This window comes from Bos indicus, chromosome 5, assembly GCF_029378745.1.
Source record: "Bos indicus isolate NIAB-ARS_2022 breed Sahiwal x Tharparkar chromosome 5, NIAB-ARS_B.indTharparkar_mat_pri_1.0, whole genome shotgun sequence".
Taxonomy (NCBI): domain Eukaryota; kingdom Metazoa; phylum Chordata; class Mammalia; order Artiodactyla; family Bovidae; genus Bos; species Bos indicus.
Genome location: NC_091764.1, coordinates 15,570,486 through 15,593,690, shown reverse-complemented (window position 1 = coordinate 15,593,690; position 23,205 = coordinate 15,570,486). Strand labels below are relative to the sequence as shown.

General features: G+C 35.9%; 1 protein-coding gene across 2 annotated transcripts in view; it reads left to right on the top strand.

The window, feature by feature from the left end:
- Positions 1–16,558, top strand: part of RASSF9 (Ras association domain family member 9) — a 37,721-nt gene extending 21,163 nt beyond the window's left edge. For both annotated transcript variants that reach the window (XM_019960316.2, XM_070788893.1), the window contains exon 2: positions 11,567–16,558. In XM_019960316.2, the coding sequence (XP_019815875.2) occupies positions 11,567–12,827 (1,261 nt within the window). In that variant the 3' untranslated portion in view covers positions 12,828–16,558. The remainder of the gene's footprint in view (positions 1–11,566) is intronic.
- Positions 16,559–23,205: the final 6,647 nt, after the last annotated feature.

Sequence of the window (23,205 nt, the reverse complement as noted above, 5' to 3'; positions counted from 1 at the left end):
CATTTGAGTTTTTCTGTAAGATGTTATGGCCAAACCAGTATTTGTATTCTGATAATTTTGATTATTGGGAAAAGATGCTATTAAATTTGGAAGCTTGACCTTTTAGTTTGAAAAGAAATGTGTCATGTAATTTAAACCCTGACTACCCAAACTAATTACTTATGGCATCCCTCAGTATTTTAAACTTCATAATTTGTAGAGCTGGGTTTGTAAGTTAAAATACCAGTTTATAATCTTTGGTATGGAATGTGATTTAATAAACTTGCCCTTTATCTTCACCTATAATTATTCTTTATTCTGGTCATAACAAACACCCTCTTCCAACAACACAGGAGAAGACTCTATACATGGACATCACCAGATGGTCAACACCGAAATCAGATTGATTATATTCTTTGCAGCCAAAGATGGAGAAGCTCTATACAGTCAGCAAAAACAAGACCAGGAGCTGACTGTGGCTCAGACCATGAACTCCTTATTGCCAAATTCAGACTTAAATTGAAGAAAGTAGGGAAAACCACTAGACCATTCAGGTATGACCTAAATCAAATCCCTTATGATTATACAGTGGAAGTGAGAAATAGATTTAAGGGCCTAGATCTGATAGATACAGTGCCTGATGAACTATGGGATGAGGTTCGTGACATTGTACAGGAGACAGGGATCAAGACCGTCCTCATGGAAAAGAAATGCAAAAAAGCAAAATGGCTATCTGGGGAGGCCTTACAAATAGCTGTGAAAAGAAGAGAAGCGAAAAGCACAGGAGAAAAGGAAAGATATAAACATCTGAATGCAGAGTTCCAAAGAATAGCAAGAAGAGATAAGAAAGCCTTCTTCAGTGATCAATGCAAAAAAATAGAGGAAAACAATAGAATGGGAAAGACTAGAGATCTCTTCAAGAAAATCAGAGATTCCAAAGGAACATTTCATGCAAAGATGGGCTCAATAAAGGACAGAAATGGTATGGACCTAACAGAAGCAGAAGATATTAAGAAGAAATGGCAAGAATACACGAAGAACTGTACAAAAAATATCTTCACGACCCAGATAATCATGATGGTGTGATCACTGATCTAGAGCCAGACATCCTGGAATGTGAAGTCAAGTGGGCCTTAGAAAGCATCACTATGAACGAAGCTAGTGGAGGTGATGGAATTCCAGTTGAGCTATTCCAAATCCTGAAAGATGATGCTGTAAAAGTGCTGCACTCAATATGCCAGCAAATTTGGAAAACTCATCAGTGGCCACAGGACTGGAAAAGGTCAGTTTTCATTCCAATCCCAAAGAAAGGCAATGCCAAAGAATGCTCAAACTACCAAACAATTGCACTCATCTCACACACTAGTAAAGTAATGCTCAAAATTCGCCAAGCCAGGCTTCAGCAGTATGTGAACTGTGGATTTCCTGATGTTCAAGCTGGTTTTAGAAAAGGCAGAGGAACCAGAGATCAAATTGCCAACATCTGCTGGATCATGGAAAAAGCAAGAGAGTTCCAGAAAAGCATCTATTTCTGCTTTATTGACTATGCCAAAGCCTTTGACTGTGTGGATCACAATAAACTGTGGAAAATTCTGAAAGAGATGGGAATACCAGACCACCTGATCTGCCTCTTGAGAAATTTGTATGCAGGTCAGGAAGCAACAGTTAGAACTGGATATGGAACAACAGACTGGTTCCAAATAGGAAAAGGAGTTCGTCAAGGCTGTATATTGTCACCCTGTTTATTTAACTTATATGCAGAGTACATCATGAGAAAGGCAGGGCTGGAAGAAACACAAGCTGGAATCAAGATTGCCAGGAGAAATATCATAACCTCAGATATGCAGATGACACCACCCTTATGGCAGAAAGTGAAGACGAACTAAAAAGCCTCTTGATGAAAGTGAAAGTGGAGAGTGAAAAAGTTGGCTTAAAGCTCAACATTCAGAAAATGAAGATCATGGCATCCAGTCCCATCACTTCATGGGAAATAGATGCGGAAACAGTGGAAACAGAGTCAGACTTTATTTTTCTGGGCTCCAAAATCACTACAGATGGTGACTGCAGCCATGAAATTAAAAGACGCTTACTCCTTGGAAGGAAAGTTATGACCAACCTAGATAGCATATTCAAAAGCAGAGACATTCAAAAGCAGAACCAACAAAGGTTCATCTAGTCAAGGCTATGGTTTTTCCAGTGGTCATGTATGGATGTGAGAGTTGGACTGTGAAGAAGGCTGAGCACCGAAGAATTGATGCTTTTGAACTGTGGTGTTGGAAAAGACTCTTGAGAGTCCCTTGGACTGCAAGGAGATCCAACCAGTGCATTCTGGAGGAGATCAGCCCTGGGATTTCTTTGGAAGGACTGATGCTAAAGCTGAAACTCCAGTACTTTGGCCACCTCATGCGAAGAGTTGACTCATTGGAAAAGACTCTGATGCTGGGAGGGATTGTGGGCAGGAGGAGAAGGGGACGACAAAGGATGAGATGGCTAGATGGCATCACTGACTCAATGGGCGTGAGTCTGAGTGAACTCCAGGAGTTGGTGATGGACAGGGAGGCCTGGCATGCTGCGATTCATGGGGTCGCAAAGAGTAGGACACAACTGAGCAACTGATCTGATCTGATCTTTATTCTTTAATTAATTATATGCTTTTATTCAAGACAATGTAAACTTCTACAAGGTAATTTTAGATTTGAGCCTGAGATAAATATCCTGAAATTGAATTTCTTTTGTTACTGTATTATAGCTGCCATTCCTAATCTTTAGTTCTGAATCTTGCATTGTTGAGTTAGTCTGTCTCCAAGTGTTATTTACTGACTTGTTTTAAATATGAGTGCCACATGTAGTGGGTTATACACCAAAGAGTTCTATAGACTGGACCTAATTCCCTGTGATAGTTTATTTGGTCAAGGTATTTTGAGAACAGACTTCATAAGAAGGATTTTTATAATTCTACAGGCATCTATGTTTTCCATGGAAAAATCTTACTATTAGGAGGCATTGAAGTCTGTTCTCTGTGCTGAATCAGAATTCAGTGCAACATGTATTTTTTTTCCCTCTGTACTCTTATTTTTATTACAGGATACATAAATGAATAACATATGTTATATTAATTCTGATTGTGGTCCTTGCTATGGCTTTGAACTGCATGATGATATCAGGGAAAAATAAATGTCTTTTAAGGAGTTTAAATATATTTTGAGGTTTAATCAAAATTTCAAAGGGAATTAATTTTACTATGTGTTAGGAAATATTAAGGAGATTATTCCTACTTTTCTATAGAATTAGAAGTTTGGAAAGCATTCATTTAATTTGAACTGCATGTAAAAAAATTACTAAGACAATATCTTAGTTTGGCCAAAAGTCTGATAAAATTTAGAATAATAGCAACCTTTGTTTTGTATTCAGCAATCAGAAAAGCACAAATAATCAGATTTTTAAAAATACAGTATTGACAGCCTTCAGAATGGGAGAAAATAATAGCAAATGAAGCAACTGACAAACAACTAATCTCAAAAATGTACGAGCAACTCCTGCAGCTCAATTCCAGAAAAATAAATGACCCAATCAAAAAATAGGCCAAAGAACTAAATAGACATTTCTCCAAAGAAGACATACAGATGGCTAACAAACACATGAAAAGATGCTCAACATCACTCATTATCAGAGAAATGCAAATAAAAACCACTGTGAGGTACCATTTCACACCAGTCAGAATGGCTGTGATCCAAAAGTCTACAAGCAATAAATGCTGGAGAGGGTGTGGAGAAAAGGGAACCGTCTTACACTGTTGGTGGGAATGCAAACTAGTACAGCCACTATGGAGAACAGTGTGGAGATTCCTTAAAAAACTGGAACTAGAACTGCCTTATGATCCAGCAATCCCACTGCTGGGCATACATACTGAGGAAACCAGAATTGAAAGAGACACATGTACCCCAATGTTCATCGCAGCACTGTTTATAATAGCCAGGACATGGAAGCAACCTAGATATCCATCAACAGATGAATGGATAAGAAAGCTGTGGTACATATACACAATGGAATATTACTCAGCCATTAAAAAGAATACATTTGAATCAGTTCTAATGAAGTGGATGAAACTGGAGCCTATTATACAGAGTGAAGTAAGCCAGAAAGAAAATCACCAATACAGTATACTAACGCATATATATGGAAGTTAGAAAGATGGTAACAATAACCCTGTACACGAGACAGCAAAAGAGACACTGATGTATAGAACAGTCTTTTGGACTCTGTGGGAGAGGGAGAGGGTGGGATGATTTGGGAGAATGGCATTGAAATACGTATAATATCATATATGGAACGAGTCGCCAGTCCAGGTTTGATGCACGATACTGGATGCTTGGGGCTGGTGCACTGGGACGACCCAGAGGGATGGTATGGGGAGGGAGGAAGGAGGAGGTTTCAGGATGGGGAACACATGTATACCTGTGGCAGATTCATTTTAATATTTGGCAAAACCAATACAATATTGTAAAGTTTAAAAATAAAATAAAATTAAAAAAAATTGGTTTAGATCTAAAAAATAAAATAAAATAAAAATACAGTATTGTATTCCAATTCATTTGAATAATGTGACTTCAAGACAATATTATATTCCAGGGTGCCTTTGAATAACCAAAGCAAGAAAATGTTATATTCAGTGTAGTTTTATTGCTAAGGTATTTTTAAAGATACTTTCTAACTTGTCTAGGCATGTCGTACATGCCTGTACTGTCCACAACCTTAACTAAGTGATAGATTTATTTATTTATTTATTTTTCTCACTTCCCTTGGTTATCTCTGGGAATTTCCCTTTGGTCCTGTAAAGACTGCAGATATTATCTTGACTACTTCTTCTCCTAAACTGAAGGTGTCTCAAAACCTTCATTCCTAATTCTGGTCTTTGGTTGTCCACTCTGTCACAGGGCAGAATAAACTTGCAAAGAAAGAGTAAGGGAGAAATACAATTAAACCCTTTCTGCTGACTTCCAACCCTCTCCATGCCTCTGGCACTGCCCTAGTCTCCTTGGCCACTTCTATCCTGTCATTTCATCCCCACATCTTTTCTTCCTACTGTCCATTCCCCATTTAATGGTCAGATATTCAAATACTATTTCTTAATGAAGAAGGAAGATTTACTATTTCTTAATGAAATCTATGAATGCAAGTTTGTTTGTTTTTCCCCTGAACTAAAATTAATCCTATTCTGAATACTTGTGTTTCTATAGCATCTTAATGCAGCTATCAGTATTCTTTAGGACCAGTTCTGGGACTAACAGAGGGAAGTCCAGTTGGACAGGATTAATAATAATAATCATAAATACTGGCAATGAGGGTGAAAGGAGAAAAAGTTCCATTGGCAATCCATTAAGTAGAATGCCAACTTGCATCACTTATTTAGGAAATGTCTCACTTATTTGTTATTTTTGTTTTAATATATTTTACTGTTAGATTCTCCACAAGATGTAAGAGAAAACAGAATAGACAAAGCTGTGATGAAAGTATATTTTGTTGTATATATGGATCAAGATTCCTCAACGGGCTTCCTCTGTGAGTCATCAGTAAAGAATCCACCTGCAATTCAGGAGCCACAAGGGATGCAGATTCAATCCCTGGGTGGGGAAGATCCCCTGGAGGAGTAAATGGCAACCCACTCCGTATTCTTGCCTGGACAATCCCATGGACAGAGCAGCCTAGTGAACTACTGTCCCCGGGTTACAAAGAGTCGGACATGACTAAGCAATGAGCCCACGCATGCATGCATACATGGTTCTTCAACAGCACCACTGTTGACATTTTAGGCTAGATCATTCCCATGCTCCTAGCATCCCCAGACCCTAATGTGAAAACCTGAAATGTCCCCACACATTTCAGGCAAAATCACCGCTGGTAGAGAACCACTGGTTTAGAAGGAGAGCGTTCTGTTTACATAATAAGCAATGGTAATAAAAAGAAACAGAAGAGTCTTTGGGCAATGAGGCAACACTAAGAGATATGTCCAACATGCTCATAAAGCTTCACAGGTCTGTACCCTTCAATCTGTTGGAGACTTCCATCACTGTTTGCAGACAGAGGTTCCATCAATTGCTTGAAACTGATAAAAGTTTAACTTTTGATTTCCAAGCATGGAATATGATTCTGCAGAGTTGAGCAATAAGAGCATTTCACTTAGAATCACTCCTATATATGGCAGCTAGATTATGTTAGTATCATACTTCCAGGCTGGCCTAGGAAATAAAAAGTTATAATGTAGATTCTTTGGAAAAATGCATTCAGAGATCTAAATATTTTTTATAAATACCATGGATTGCTAGTTTACATATACTGGGTTTTAGCATATCTTATAATGTAATTATTCTTAATAATTTCTCATTTTAATGATTCTTATTTTTTTTTAAGTAGGGCTCAATATGTAATATTTGTCCTGATAAATTTTATATATCAAATTTCAATTAAACTTCAATGTCTACCATACTAGGAAGAAATGTCATTTTTTGAATTATTCTCCTGGGCCCCAAGTTCTTTTTTTTTTTTTTTTTTTTGTACAACTTAAAGATAGCCAAATATTATCTATTTATCTTTATTTTTCTCTGCCTTCACACTTAATCCTTTTTCTGTAAATACTTATGTTGTGGATCTTCAATTTGACATTAAAATGTCTTATTTAATACTTAAGATTTCCAGATTTAAATAGTTGATTTATTCCCTACTGCTTTATGCACCATAGTTTCTCAATGGAAACTTGTTGAAGAAATGTTTAGTTGTATGAATTTGCATATATAATTCCAAGCCAACTCATCTTAATTCTGTGTGTTCTGTGGTATTAAAACTAATTATCAGTGGAGACATTTTTAAGTTCATGATTGAATACAGGGTGAATGCAAAAATTCTCAAATATAATTTTCACTCTATTTCAGAATAAATCTGGAAAAGTACCTGTGAGGCTAACACATGTTGCTGAATAGTTTCATTTGGCATATAAATTTTCTTAATTGTCTGAAGAAGATAATCTAAAAGGAAAAAACTGAATAATGAAATAGTTATGGAAGAGTAGTCAGGTGAAATATAAATATATGTATAGATTCTTTTCAGTATAATAAACTTTATTACCACAGTGTTAAAATCAGAGAGTTATAAATCAGAGAAAGATTAAAAGGATTCTCAGCTCATCTGTGATCCAAATATTATACTAATGATCCTTTTAAACATCTTTAATTAGATAAACAGTTGTGTTATATTGGAAGTGTACATGCAAAAATACTGACAAGCTAAAAACAGGTGAAAAAATATTGTGGGATGGATTGGAAAATATTTTGAAAATAATACTGTTAACTACTGTAGCAAGCTCAATAATGTTACTGAATAATACCACACCCTTCTCAGCATTAAGTAATAATAACAGTAATTTTACCATTAGTGTTAATAACCTATATTTACCCAGTACATTTTCCACAATTTTCAAAGGACTCTTCTTCTTTCTCTTATCTGATATTTGAAGCAATCTTGTGAGAAATGTGAGTCAGATATATAATATATATTGTAGTATTACAGTGATGAGTACAGAAGATTAGAAAAATTTATAATTTTTCTAATTATAAATTCATAAATAAATTTATAAATAAATTCTATACATTAAAATAATTTATTGGAATTCAAAATGAATTAGTTAGTGAAAATGAATTGTTAGTGAAAATTAAGATGAAATCATATTTTAAACTATCAAGTATTGTTCCTACTATTCCTTTTTTGAAAATCTTTACAAATAAATCTTGTTAATGTTTCAGAAGGCAAAAAAGAATTTAAAGCATCAGATAAAAATGGATACTGTGGTGCTATGAGTGTTTTTTATTTTCTTTTATATACGTAAATAATTTTTAAGCTTATTTTGTGATTATAAACTATTTGAAAACATAAACAGAGCATGCTGTTGTTATTCAGTCTCTCAGTCATGTCCGACTCTTTGCGACCCCATGGACTGCAGAACGCCAGGATTCCCTGTCCTTCACCATCTCCCGGAGCTTGCTCAAACTCATGTTCATTGAGTCAGTAATGCCATCCAACCATCTCATCCTCTGTCATCCCCTTCTCCAGGCTTCAGTCTTTCCCAGCAACCGGGTCTTTTCTAATGCTCTTTGCATCAGGTGGCCACAGTACTGGAGTTTCAGCTTTAGCATCAGTCCTTCCAAAGAAATCCCAGGGCTGATCTCTTTCAGAATGGACTAGTTGTAACTCCTTGCAGTCCAAGGGACTCTCAAGAGTCTTCTCTAACACCACAGTTCAAAAGCATCAATTCTTCGGCGCTCAGCCTTCTTTATGGTCCAACTCTCACATCCAAACATGGTGATGGTGGTTTAGCCACTAAGTCGTGTCTGACTCTTATGACCCCATGGACTGTAGCCTTCCAGGCCCCTCTGCCCATGGGATTCTCCAGCCAAGAATGTGACTACTGGAAAAACCGTAGCTTTGACTGTATGGACCTTTGTTGGCAAAGTAATGTCTCTGCTTTTTAATATGCTGTCTAAGTTGGTCACAGAGCAAGCATCTTTTAATTTCGTGGCTGCAGTTGCCATCTGCAGTGATTTTGGAGCCCAAGAAAATAAAATCTGTCAGTTTTCATTGTTTCCCCATCTGTTTGCCAAGAAGTGATGGGATTGGATGCCATGATCTTAATTTTTTGAATGTTGAGTTTAAGCCAGCTTTTTCATTCTCCTCTTTCACCTTCATCAAGAGGCTCTTCAGTTCCTCTTCACCTTCTGCCATAAGGATGGTGTCATCTGCATATCTGAGGTTATCGCTATTTTTCCCATCAATCTGGATCCCAAACAAAACAATACTTAATTAGAATCTTTGGATATATTCAATAATATCAAATTTAATAAAGTGTAAAATACATATATAATTTCTAAAGTATGTATGGGAAAGGTCATAATATATAGTAAATAATTATGTAGTATATATTGTGTATATAATAATAAGGACTTCCTACGTGGCTTAGATGGTAAAGAATCCACCTGCAATGCAGGAAACCTGGGTTCCAATCCTGGGTCAGGATCCCCTGGAGGAGGAAATGGCAATCCACTCCAGCATTCTTGCCTGGGAAATCCCATGGACAGAGGAGCCTGGCAGGCTACATACAGTCCATGGGGTCACAAAGAGTCCATGGGGACATGACTGAGCAACTAACACACTTTCATACTACATAATTACAGGTGCAGTATACTATATATTGGGCTTCCCAGGGGACTCAGTGGTAAAAGAATCCACCTGCCAATGCAGGAGATGCAAAAGACAAGTCTATCCCTGGATCAGGAATATCCCCTGGAGAAGGAAATGATCACCCACTCCAGTATTCTTGCCTGGGAAATCCCATGGACATAGGTGCCTGGTGGGCTACAGTCCATGGGTGGTAAAAAAGGCTGACACGACTTAGTAACTAAACAGCAAATGTTTTATAAATCATACAAATATTTCTGTGATCCACATTTCCATGATGGTATCAACCGCTGAAGAAATGCTCAGCAAATATTTGTCAAATGAATGAGTGAATAGAATCTCGATTGGAGCCATACTATAAAATAAACATCATTTGCAAAATCCTAAGCCTGCTACAAAGTAGAATTAAACATAATGTGGCTTATACTAGGTATGGAAGATTTACTGCCTACATTCAATGAAGAATAGTAATTACTTTTAAACACGCTCAGTCAAGTGGCAGAAGTTTTGAAAATTACCTGGTTTGAATGATGATAATAAAAATTCCTCAAAATATTTAGAGAATAATTGAGTCAAGAAAATAAAAGGACGTTTAGAGCAAATTTTTTTAAGTGTTTGAAACCAGTTAGCTTGTGAACTGTTAATAAAGGCACTCAATTTCTCATATATAATATGGAAATAATAATATCTTTCTTGATTGTGCATAATGACTGTTAGGGTTATATCATCCACATGAGCTGAAAACTATCAGGTCTCTAGTGGAAGCCATAACATATAAGCACTTGCTCCTTCCAAAACAGAGAATCCCAATTAGCGCAGGGATCATGGAAGAACTGGGGAATTCTCATGTATGTCATTATTATTCTAGCATACATAAAGACTCCCTGATCCCTGTTTTCCAGTCTTCTTCACAGCTGCAGAGTAGAGCTGAAGCGCTTATAAGTCATGTGTCATCCTTAGCCACAGACCCAGAACTGATGTTTCCCATCTAGAAAATGTAACAGAATGTAAGGATTACTCTAAGGAGTTAGCAGTAGGGCTTTTATATTTATGAGAGTTTTGTCAGCTAAGGGAGGCATCCAGGCAAGTCAAAATCCTTTATTGCTGTATGAAAGCAGGAACAAGATTAATAAGAAAAAGGCATAGAAGGTAATACATTTCCACATGCTTTTCTCCATGGCTGGCTATTGGGAAATGTCCTTCCTTGACCAGTTGGGTGCTCTAATGAGGCACCGTGGTTCCACTGCTATCAAAGGCTAATTTATGTGATAAAGTTCCTCTTTAAGAAGTAGTTTATGGTTTTTCTTCCAATTTAATCCACATGTCTAAGCCATTAAACTCATAAACTTGTTTTTACAGTGCATTAATTAAAAGTACACTCCAGTCAGCTTTTTTGCTTAGGTTGAATCTTCACTTTGTCACTACTGTGTGACTTTGTTCCTATTCACATGTCACCTTCTTAGAGAAATCTCTCCTGAGCTCTCTAAATAAAGTAGACCCCTTCTCTTCCAAGTCATTCTCTATCACTTCATCCTCTTTAATCCTCTTCCTAGCATTTACCCCTATCTTATCTTAATTACACATTTATGTCCATGTCCTTGTCTCCTTTGCTTATTGCTATATCTTTAGCATCTTCAGACATATCTGGCAGATGGTTGGCATACAGTAAATATTTGCAGGATGAAATAATCACTAATTTCAATAATGGACTATTTTCAATTCTTTTACTCTACTAACATTCTTTTTACATTTCCATGATTATTCCCTAGTCCTACGTCTCCAGCAAAATAGTCTTGTATGTGCATGCTAGGTCACTTCAGTTGTGTCCTACTCTTCGTGACCCTATGAACTGTAGCTCCTCTGCCCATGGGATTCTCCAGGTGAGAATACTGGAGTAGGTTGCCACGTGCTCCTCCAAGCGATCTTCCTGACCCAGGGATTGAACTGGCAACTCTTAGGTCACCTCCATTGGCAAGCAGGTTCTTTACCACTAGCACCGCCCTGGGAAGCCCCAGAATAGTCTTATTCTACCTCTTATTCATCACCACTCTGATTATTATTTTAACTCTGGTAATTCTAACTGCAGTTATATTGTGTCTGGCTTTCTAAAGATAAAATAGCCTCCATTATCTTTGACAACAATTTGCCTGTTCCAGAGCCCAACAGGAGTTAAAAAGAAAACTAAGATATTTTTCATGGTCTTAAATTTTCTTTATTACCATAAAACGTGTGATTCTTATGTAGTCTCACCTCAAAATGCATCTCTCACTAAGGGTAAGATTTAGAGAGGGTATTAAAATTAAACCATCTTTCTGAGTTTATACACGTGATGACAGTAGTATAATGTACTTTGTTTTTCTTTTAGATCTCCAACTAAAGAAATGGATTCAGAAGAGAAGGAAATTGTGGTTTGGGTTTGCCAAGAAGAGAAGATTGTCTGTGGGCTAACCAAACGCACCACCTCTGCCGATGTCATCCAGGCTTTGCTTGAGGAACACGAGACTACATTTGGGGAGAAACGATTTCTTCTGGGAAATCCCAGTGATTACTGCATCATAGAAAAATGGAGAGGCTCTGAACGGGTTCTTCCTCCCCTAACTAGAATCCTGAAGCTTTGGAAAGCATGGGGAGACGAGCAGCCTAATATGCAGTTTGTTTTGGTTAAAGCAGATGCTTTTCTTCCAGTTCCCTTGTGGCGGACAGCTGAAGCCAAATTAGTGCAAAACACAGAAAAACTGTGGGAGCTCAGCCCGGCAAATTACATGAAGACATTACCACCAGATAAACAAAAAAGAATAGTCAGGAAAACTTTCCGGAAACTGGCTAAAATTAAGCAGGACACAGTTTCCCAGGAGCGAGATAGTATGGAGACATTAGTTCATCTGATTATTTCCCAGGATCACACTATTAATCAACAAGTGAAGAGAATGAAAGAGCTGGATCTGGAAATTGAAAAGTGTGAAGCTAAATTTCATCTTGATCGGGTAGAAAATAATGGAGAAAATTATGTCCAGGATGCATATTTGATGCCCAGTTTCAGTGAAGTTGAGCAAAAGCTAGGCTTGGAATATGATGAAAGGCAGATGCTGGAGGACCTGAGAGAAAGTAATGGAATTGTACAGCTGGAGGAACGACTGACCTACTACAGAAAGCTCATTGATAAGCTCTCTGCCGAAATAGAAAAAGAAGTAAAAAGTGTTTGCATGGAGATAAATGAAGATGCAGAAGGGGCAGCTGCCAGTGAACTTGAAAGCTGTAATTTAGAGAGTGTTAAGTGTGATTTGGAGAAAAGCATGAAAGCTGGTTTGAAAATCCACTCTCACTTGAGTGGCATCCAGAAAGAGATTAAATACAGTGACTCATTGCTTCAGATGAAAGCTAAGGAATATGAGCTCCTCGCCAAGGAGTTCAATTCCCTTCATATCAGCAATGCAGATGACTGCCAGCTAAAGGAAAACAGAGGAAAGGAATCTGAGGTGCCCACCAGCAATGGGGTGGTTTCTCCTTTTACTCAAAGAATATTTAACATGTATACAAATGACACAGACTCGGACACTGGTATCAGCTCTAACCACAGTCAGGACTCGGAAACAACTGCAGGAGATGTGGCGCTGTTGTCAACGTAATTTAAATGGCTTCACTCTGACTTACTTTAATATTGTTTGTGTTTGTTTAATTTAATAGGAAAATTTAAATATTCCACTCTTGATAAAAATGTAAATAATGTTAAGGAATTCAGTAGCTAGTAAGAGCTAGAGAAGTTTGTTTGTTGGTTTGTTTTGATTTAAGAGTTCCAGTGTTATCTAATTATTACAAGTTCAAACAATGAGCTGTTTATTAGGAATGCAGCAAAAATAGCTTGTAGGTATATAACAGAGAAATAATTTGATGTGAATTATAGTCTGTTTCTATGAGAAGTGATGTATTCAAACTTCAGACTAGTTCTTAATATTAGCATCAATATATTGAAACTATACACGTGAACAAGTAAAATTAAGATGTATTGTTATAGAGTTTTCAACACTGCATCATTGGTATTTTATAATCTGTAAAGTATATGATAACTCTTATATTATAACTATATTAATTCAAATCCTTGTTCATTTCTTTGCTATTTAGAATGTATATCATCTCTGTTAGTTCCTGAATCCCTCTACCTGTTTAGGTTTAGATAAGAGGAGATGGAAGGGTTGTTACTGGAACATGTACAAATACCGTCAGTGGATCAGAAAGGGGTATAAATAAGAAAAGCCAAGTTTTGCAGACAATAGCAACTTTTCTAAAAAAGCTGAAAATTAATAGATATTTATGTGCTTTCTCTATCTGATATGCAAACCTTTAGCTCAAACCAGTCATCTATGCAGGTTCATTCTTTGAGTGAGATACGGTGTGAGTCACAGAGAAAAATCACAGGGTCATAGTCCTGTTTGATTATACCTTATCTAAAAAAGGTGAAGGGATGCATCTTGGAGTCCTTTGTGTGGGTAAAATAGAACTCCATGTACCTTAAGTATCCCCTGGAGGAGGGCATGGCAACCCACTCCAGTATTTTTGCCTGGAGAATCCCATGAACAGAGGAACTTGGAGGGCTACCATTCATAGGGTCACAGAGGGTCAGACACGACTGAAGCAACTTGGCACACACAAAAAAAACACCCATAAATATTAGTATTTTTCCTCTGAAAATAGAGATAGGAACTCATGTGAACAAAATCCTTTTATTCTGCTACACTATAATTCAGATGGTCTATATGGTCCTTCATTTAAGGTGCAAACTGAAAAAAAAAAAAAAAAAAAGAGCTCTACTCTATCCCACTCTCAAGCATGAAAGTAAATATCCAACAAATTGAATAGATGATTTAGATTCTGTCTTGACTGAGAATCATTATAGTGCCAGAAGAGGCTTGGTTTGGCTTGGTTTTAGTTAGGAAGTTCCTTTCTTTCTCTTTCTCTTTCTCTCTCTTATCTCCTTCTTTCTCTGCCTTATTTCTTGCTATTGAACACATTACATAATTGTATTAAAAAGTGTTTTGTTGTACTATTGCATGAATACAGCTGCAATTGTTTTTCCTTTAGCTAACATCTTCCTCACATGTGAGTAAATAGATTATTTTACTTAGTTTGAATATGTGGATATTAGTTAAGATTCTCAGTATTTCTCATTTCTTTCTTTTTTATCTTTATGTTTACTGTACTATATGTTTTAATTCAGTCTCCTAATATTTTTAAAATTTCTCCATCCTCCAGACATTTTGCCAACCTTTGGGAAGATATTTAAAATTTTCTTAATATTTCAGTTTGGGGGAGTATCTAATGTTACCCTTTTTCATACTAAGATTCTGCTGAAGGCCTTATTTGAAGTTGCATGGTAAACGCCTTATCTGAAGTTGCATGGTAAGAAAAGTAGGAATTTCCACTGTAGGGAAAGTATGATAATAAGTAATAACACAAACATGGGTTTAATTTGAAAGAAATAAGAAAGTAATTAAATAGTCATTTAAGAAAGGGAAGTTTATTTGCCTAATATTTCACTAATCATTCAGTACTATGGAAAGCTATTGACATATTTATTATTCTCTTCTGGGGATTAAACTCAGAAGATCATCATCAAAGATAAAACAGTTGTAGTATTGTTTTTCAAAAGTAATCTCGTTGAATCTCTTTGGATTACTCTCTAGTGAGAAAATAATGAGAAGAACATTGTTACCTGCTATATAATTTGATTAATTATCTGAATCCAAATCTGATAAGAAATAGAACTAGTTAGATAATGGCATTTTAGAAACTTTGCCTGATTTTATACAATGTTTGATTTTATACAATTAAGCATAGTGATGCATTCTAAGAGCTAATTCTTCTATTTTTTCAGTAAATAATGTTAAAAACTCTTGTCAGAAAGCAAGACCTTTGAGTTTTAAAATCACATTAAAATTTCAATTTGTTCTGTTGTTATACAAATGTATTTGTGCCTTTGATTCATTACAGTATTAAATCATCAATCACCATGGTGAATCTCTAATTTAGAATAATATATTAATACAAATAAAAATACTAAAATGCAGTGCCCTCATCTCTGGATACTGAGCTATGTAAAATTAAATGAGAATGTATAGTCTAAATTTAGAACTTGATAGAAACTTTAGTATTTTAGTTATTTATAGAAGCTTTAAAATAAAATGTTTATAAATTCTTGAATAACCTAACAGATTAACTATGAAATTGTTATATGAAGCTAGAAATAGCAAACAAAACCTGACTATTTTTCCCTGACTAAAATCTGTAACAAGACAGATTTTCAGAGTGTGTCTTGTTCATTCTCCCACTTGAAATGTCTCTTTTTTTCTTCCATCTGCTGTATACTGAAATACCATCCATTTCAAGCTTTTCAATGTGTTATCTCTTGCTATGAAACATGTTTTTCTATTCAACCATTGTAATAATTTATCTCTGAACCCACAATTATATCAGGTGTATTTTTCATAAAGGAGCATTTATATTCTGGCTTAGCATATATTTATATATGTACTTATCTAACTTCCCTCCCTCAACACATTTTTATTGTCTTATTACTTGTCTGTCTTGTTAACCTTACTGCTTCTAATCAATCTCTTTGCCCCTACTCAATTCTGAAATTGAATTGCTAAATTTTAGAAGATTATAACTTAAAAAAGTTATTTCTATACATGGTAAATAATACCGGTGCATTTTATATATAAATATGCATTTTAGCAAACTTAAAACATTAACAATTCTACTTATAAATCCTTTGGAAGAGAGACTATGTCTTAGTGTCATTATGAAAAAATGTTACCGTACTATTTTCTATTTTATTTTTAATTCACAGAGTTACTGATTACAAACAATGGGAATATTTTCTTTATAAAAGCTTCAGTGGTTAAATTGTGGTGTTTTTCACTGCATCCCTGCATTTAATGAAAAATATTTCATAGAGCTAGGTTTTAAGTAGTAGACACACAAAATAACTTTGAAATATCTTAACTATTTTATTTTATCTTTTTCATTAAAAATATAAATAAATGGCCTTTCATTGGTGTGTAGAAGCTATTTTAATCCCTTAAAATTTTATTTTTATATTTATTTAAACATCTACTGTACATGACAAAATATATATCTGTGGCTGCATTTTATAATTTTTCAAGGTAGGATGATTATTTTAATTGAAATGTATTTTTCTTGAGACAAAAGGAATACCTTTTAATATGATACAGATTTCTTTTAAATATTAGGCTATTTCTTTTCATACTACCTGATTGGTTTAATAACTTGATGTGACAAGTACAAAATACAATTTTTTCAAGTGTAACTGGTCCAGAATAATAAAAGGAATAGTTGTATACTTTTGTGTGATATTGTTTGCCTTTTGGGGTGCGTTATCTGTCTATTAAAAATAAATGTTTTTCAGTTGAAATTATATAATTGTCATGCTGACTCGCACAAGTTAATATCAGGCATTGTTTCATGACAGTATTAATATAGAGCAAAATGATCTAACAAAACCTTTTGTTTTGGGTTTCATACATGTTTGTTTCAACTTATCATGAAAGAATGTCCTCGCTTTTATACTAGATGGTGGGATTTATACTAGATGGATACTAGACGGCTATCTTACTTTCTATAATGAAGTCCAGTTAAAAACCAAAGATCTACTCAAGTACGTATCTACCCTGCTATTATTCAGTTTGTCATTACCCTTATTTCTCAAACAACAATAATTTTAATTAATTTTGGAAATAACTCAATGATTTGGAAAATAAGGAAACTCATTTGTTCACTTTATAAATGACCATGAAATTGCTCTTGAAAGATTGTATATAATATTTAGTAGTGACACATAGAAATAAGTTAACACTGTTTTCTTAGTGTATCTCAATAGTGAGAGAAAATGCACAGCAGTCATTTTCTTAACCTGAAATTAACTTGTGTTTTCAATAACCCTTGGAATGGAGAATCACAATTTGTAAGGTCCATAATGAATAGTTTCATATCAGGAAGTGAAAAACTAAATGCCTTCATATTTTTAAAAAAGGAATTTATTAAATTTTTCCTAAATACAAATATCAGACACATTTTTATAGAAGACTATTAAGTCTCTCCCTACATCACATATGTATATATATAATGTACATGTAATACCATTGAGTTTGTTTTCAAGTAAAATAGACACATGATATTTAAATTATTATTATTACTATAATTCAAATACTCAAAAAATGTGTACCAGGAAAAGTAAGTCTCCCATTACTTAATTATCCAGATATCCTCCTCAGAAATATCACTGTTATTTACTGTTTTAGAGATAACCTATGCATATATATATGTATATATGCACACACACACATATATTCCTACATTATTCATGTAGAGGTTTGATGGTAGCAGGGGATTCCACTATATCAACCATAATTTTATTTCACTAGTCCTCTTCTGATGGACATTTAGGTATATTCCAATTTATTATTATTAACAATCATTTACTGTTATCTCATCAATGCATTTCTGATAGGCTAGATTGCTAGAGAAATACTCTGTTAAAGAATAAAAATATATTTTTAAAAATTGAATGAACATTGCTAATTATTCTTTAAGGAAATTAACTCTTTAAGAACTGAATTGGAAACATACTCATTCTTTCCACAGTGTGTGCTGCTTGTGTATTTGAATGTAAACATTTAAAAAAAATTTTATTTTGAATTTATGGATTTTTCTCATTAATAACACATGAGGGTTTTTTTTGGGGGGGATTATTCTTTAAAACCGCCTTTCCATTTCATGATAAGTGATTTTAAAACTGTTTCTATCATATCTTCTGTATGCTATATTTGTTTCATGTCTTATTTTTAAACATTTGAACTATCTGAATTGAGTTTACCACAATGTTCAAAAGTAGAAAGACAATTTTTTTGATACTTACTAGAAAAAGAATTATTTTGATAGTTACCAGTTATCCCTAATCACTTACTAAATAAATCTGTCCCACCTTTTTTTGGTGAACCAACCTCTGGTGTGTTTTTTGGGTCTATTTCTGGACTTTCTTTCAGATCAGATCAGACCAGTCGCTCAGTCGTGTCCAACTCTTTGCGACCCCATGAATCACAGCACGCCAGGCCTCCCTGTCCATCACCAACCCCCGGAGTTCACTCAGACTCACGTCCATCGAGTCAGTGATGCCATCCAGCCATCTCATCCTCTGTCGTCCCCTTCTCCCCCTGCCCACAATCCCTCCCAGCATCAGAGTCTTTTCCAATGAGTCAGCTCTTCGCATGAAGTGGCCAAAGTACTGGAGTTTCAGCTTTAGTATCATTCCTTCCAAAGAAATCCCAGGGCTGATCTCCTTCAGAATGGACTGGTTGGATCTCCTTGCAGTCCAAGGGACTCTCAAGAGTCTTCTCCAACACCACAGTTCAAAAGCATCAATTCTTCGGCTGTCAGCCTTCTTCACAGTCCAAATCTCACATCCATACATGACCACAGGAAAAATCATAGCCTTGACTAGATGAACCTTTGTTGGCAAAGTAATGTCTCTGCTTTTGAATATGCTATCTAGGTTGGTCATAACTTTCCTTCCAAAGAGTAAGCGTCTTTTAATTTCATGGCTGTAGTGATTTTGGAGCCCAGAAAAATAAAGTCTGACTCTGTTTCCACTGTTTCCCCATCTATTTCCCATGAAGTGGTGGGACCAGATGCCATGATCTTCATTTTCTGAATGTTGAGCTTTAAGCCAACTTTTTCACTCTCCACTTTCACTTTCATCAAGAGGCTTTTTAGTTCGTCTTCACTTTCTGCCATAAGGGTGGTGTCATCTGCATATCTGAGGTGATTGATATTTCTCCCGGCAATCTTGATTCCAGCTTGTGTTTCTTCCAGTCCAGCGTTTCTCATGATGTACTCTGCATATAAGTTAAATAAGCAGGGTGACAATATACAGCCTTGACGAACTCCTTTTCCTATTTGGAACCAGTCTGTTGTTCCATGTCCAGTTCTAACTGTTGCTTCCTGACCTGCATACAAATTTCTCAAGAGGCAGATCAGGTGGTCTGGTATTCCCATCTCTTTCAGAATTTTCCACAGCTTATTGTGATCCACACAGTCAAAGGCTTTGGCATAGTCAATAAAGCAGAAAAAGATGTTTTTCTGGAACTCTCTTGCTTTTTCCATGATCCAGCAGATGTTGGCAATTTGATCTCTGGTTCCTCTGCCTTTTCTAAAACCAGCTTGAACATCAGAAAATCCACGGTTCACATATTGCTGAAGCATGGCTTGGAGAATTTTGAGCATTACTTTACTAGTGTGTGAGATGAGTGCAATTGTGTGGTAGTTTGAGCATTCTTTGGCATTGCCTTTCTTTGGGATTGGAATGAAAACTGACCTTTTCCAGTCCTGTGGCCACTGCTGAGTTTTCCAAATTTGCTGGCATATTGAGTGCAGCACTTTCACAGCATCATCTTTCAGGATTTGAAATAGCTCAACTGGAATTCCATCACCTCCACTAGCTTTGTTCGTAGTGATGCTTTCTGAGGCCCACTTGACTTCACATTCCAGGATGTCTGGCTCTAGATCAGTGATCACACCATCGTGATTATCTGGGTCATGAAGATCTTTTTTGTACAGTTCTTCTGTGTATTCTTGCCATCTCTTCTTAATATCTTCTGCTTCTGTTAGGTCCATACCATTTCTGTCCTTTATCGAACTCATCTTTGCATGAAATGTTCCTTTGGTATCTCTGATTTTCTTGAAGAGATCTCTAGTCTTTCCCATTCTGTTGTTTTCCTCTATTTATAGCATTCCATTGATTTAGATGTGTATTTTATTAGAATTTGTGCTTTACCTGGTGATTGCTATAACTAACATTAGAAAGTAACTTGGAAATGCTGGTATCTATCAACAACTCCAATTATTCACAGCTTTCAGTCAGTACTCCTATTTTTCATAATAAATGGCAAGCAAATATTCCAAAATTTGTGAAAACACATATACATTCAAGTATTTATCAAGTTTTTATGAATAATAGTAAATGAAAAGCCCAATAATAGAGAAATTAGGTAAATTCTGAGGTGTTACTTGTGTGAGAAATTTATAAACATTAATACTGATGTTTTTATAAGACCATACAACAGAGAAATCTAGTTTGAAAGAAAGGAATTACAAATGTATACTGACCAATTCTGTTTAAAAAAAAAACAAAAACATGCATTGTTGTTGCAGTCACTAAGACGTGTCCGACTCTTTGTGATCTCATGGACCGCAGCACACCAGGCTCCCCTGTCCCACACTATCTCCCAGAGTTTGCTCAAATTCATGTCTATTGAGTTGGTGATACTATCTAGCTATCTCATCCTCTGCCACCCTCTTCTCCTTTTGCCTTCAATTTTTCCCAGCATCAGGGTCTTTTCCAATGAGTTGGCTCTTCCCATCACATGGCCAAAGTATTGGAGTGTCCACTTCAATATCAGTTCTTCCAATGAATGTACAGGGCTGATTTCCTTTAGAATGCCTGGTTTGAGCTCCTTGCAATCCATGGGACTCTCAAGAGTCTTCTCCCGCACCACAATTTGAAAATATCAATTCTTTGTCACTCAGCCTTCTTTATGGTCCAACTGTCACATCCGTATATGACTACTTGAAAAACCATAGCTTTGACTATATGGACCTCTGTTGGCAAAGTGATGTCTCTTTTTTTAATATGTTGTGAAAATGTATATTGACCAACTCTGTTTTTTAAAAAATGCATACCAAATAGCAAATTCATATAAAAATGAAGATGCATATTTTTTGCTAAGAGTTTTTGTATTAAGGTGAAAATTTGGTTCACAATATACTTCATATATACACATCATAACCTAAAGACATTAAAAGTGTTTTCTGTACATAATAAAATATCCTTCTGACTTTCTTATATTTTTTTCTGAGACTCCTTAGAGACTTTCATGTACATCAAACAGCTAGAGTGATGAATAATGATAAGATTAGCCAACTGGGAACAGAAAGCCTGAATGCTATAAGCAAACCTTCTGAATCCCAGAATACCAAATTCCTACCTATAAAATAATTTTTTAAAAGAAAATGAAAAGTTAAAAAAATAAATTAGCTAATCCACATTTGGCTTCTCTGGTGGCTGAGTGTAAAGAATCCACCTGCCAAAGCAAGAGACACAGGTTTGATCCCTGGGTCAGGAAGATCCCCTGGAGAAGGAAACTGCAACCCACTTTGGTATTCTTGCCTGGGAAATCCTATGGAAAGAGAAGCCTGGTGAGCCAGAGTCCATTTTGCAAAGAGAGGAACATGACTTAGTGACTAAACAACAAGAGCAATGGTTCTTTCTAGCTTGATTAAATTATGTGAGATAATGCATTCAATGGCTTTGGTAAATGACAACAAACACTTGATATATTTCTTGTTTTTGGCTCTGTTCTCTTTCTTTTATCTCTGGCAGCAGCTGCTGCTGCTGCTGCTAAGTCACTTGAGTTGTGTCCGACTCTGTGCGACCCCAGAGATGGCAGCCCACCAGGCTCCCCTGTCCCTGGGATTCTCCAGGCAAGAACACTGGAGAGGGTTGCCATTTCCTTCTCCAATGCATGAAAGTGAAAAGTGAAAGTGAAGTCGCTCAGTTGTGTCCGACTCCTAGCAACCCCATGGACTGCATCCTACCAGGCTCCTCCGTCCATGGGATTCTCCAGGCAAGAGTACTGGAGTGGAGTGCCATTGCCTTCTCCGGTGGCAGCAGCTATGCAAGGTTAAATCAAAGTAACCCATTGAAAGAAGGAGTTAAAACTAAAAAGTCTGCCTTTCTTAATATTTTCACTCTTATCTCTTTCCAAATTAGTTAGGACAGGGCTGTAGGGCTGTTAGCATGGCCCTTGGTAGACAAGGAGTCATGGTTATGTTAGTTAAACAATACATGGCCAGGGAAAAAGAACATCATTTATGTTTCCAGAACAGAAAAAACTATGCTGGAAATAGAGTTGGAGAGAAAAATAGCCTGTATTATTTATATTTATATTGCTCCTGTCTAACAGATATTAGCACCTAGTATTAACCAAAAAATTTTTAGTAAAATCAGATGTGTAACTAAAAGTTCTAGCACAGTTCCTAGACCACAAAAGCTGTTCTATAACTGTTAACTATTATTTTGTAAGTGATGCAAAAAGTGAAATTTCTATCCAATAATTTTCTTATTATAATTTAAGTATCTTGGAAAGATTATATCATAACTGTCTATCACTCAGTACAAATACACTAGCACTTATACAGAGGCACATTCAAGGTAAGGTTTTTCCCTTCTGAGTCCTATTTTTAAAGTTTATTTTTCATTCTAAGTAGCATTTGTCATACCTCACACAAGAGAATGGAGAGAGTTTTATACCATTTCGGAACTGAAACTAAGACTTTGAAATGCTTCTTAGCATTACCTTTTACATATGTGAGTTTCATGAATCACTCCTCTAGCAAGAGCAAGTGTTGGACATAGTGATTGCCAATATTTTTTCTGATTTTTCAAGTATTGACAAAAAGCTAAATTACCTTAAGGAGAAAGAGCCCAAAGATGTACAGAAAAGTTAACTACCCCCTTTTCAGCATCTACTCACACTACCCACTCCTGAGGTCATCTTCCAAAGGATTATATCATGACAAATGTCAATCCTGAGAGGAACAGCAGTTTCCCTGGGATGAAGCATGGTAATGCTAACTGGGATTTATAATTCAAAAGTATGTCAGAGTAGGGAGGAACATGCCCTGGGTTGGAGAGTTAACTTTTTAGGCATTCTGAGCCATGAAGCTTTCTGCAGTAGTTCCCCAAACCTATCTCCACAACAGACTCACAAAGAGTGCTTGTTAAAATTCCTAAACTTCACCCTGGAGAACTGGACTAAAGGAGGTCTAGATTGTAGCCCCAACTTTTGTGCTGTTAAACAGCTACCCTAATGTTTCTAAAGCAACAACATTCAATTGTGGTTTATTAATTCTAGCAGAGCTGGTGAGTAACTG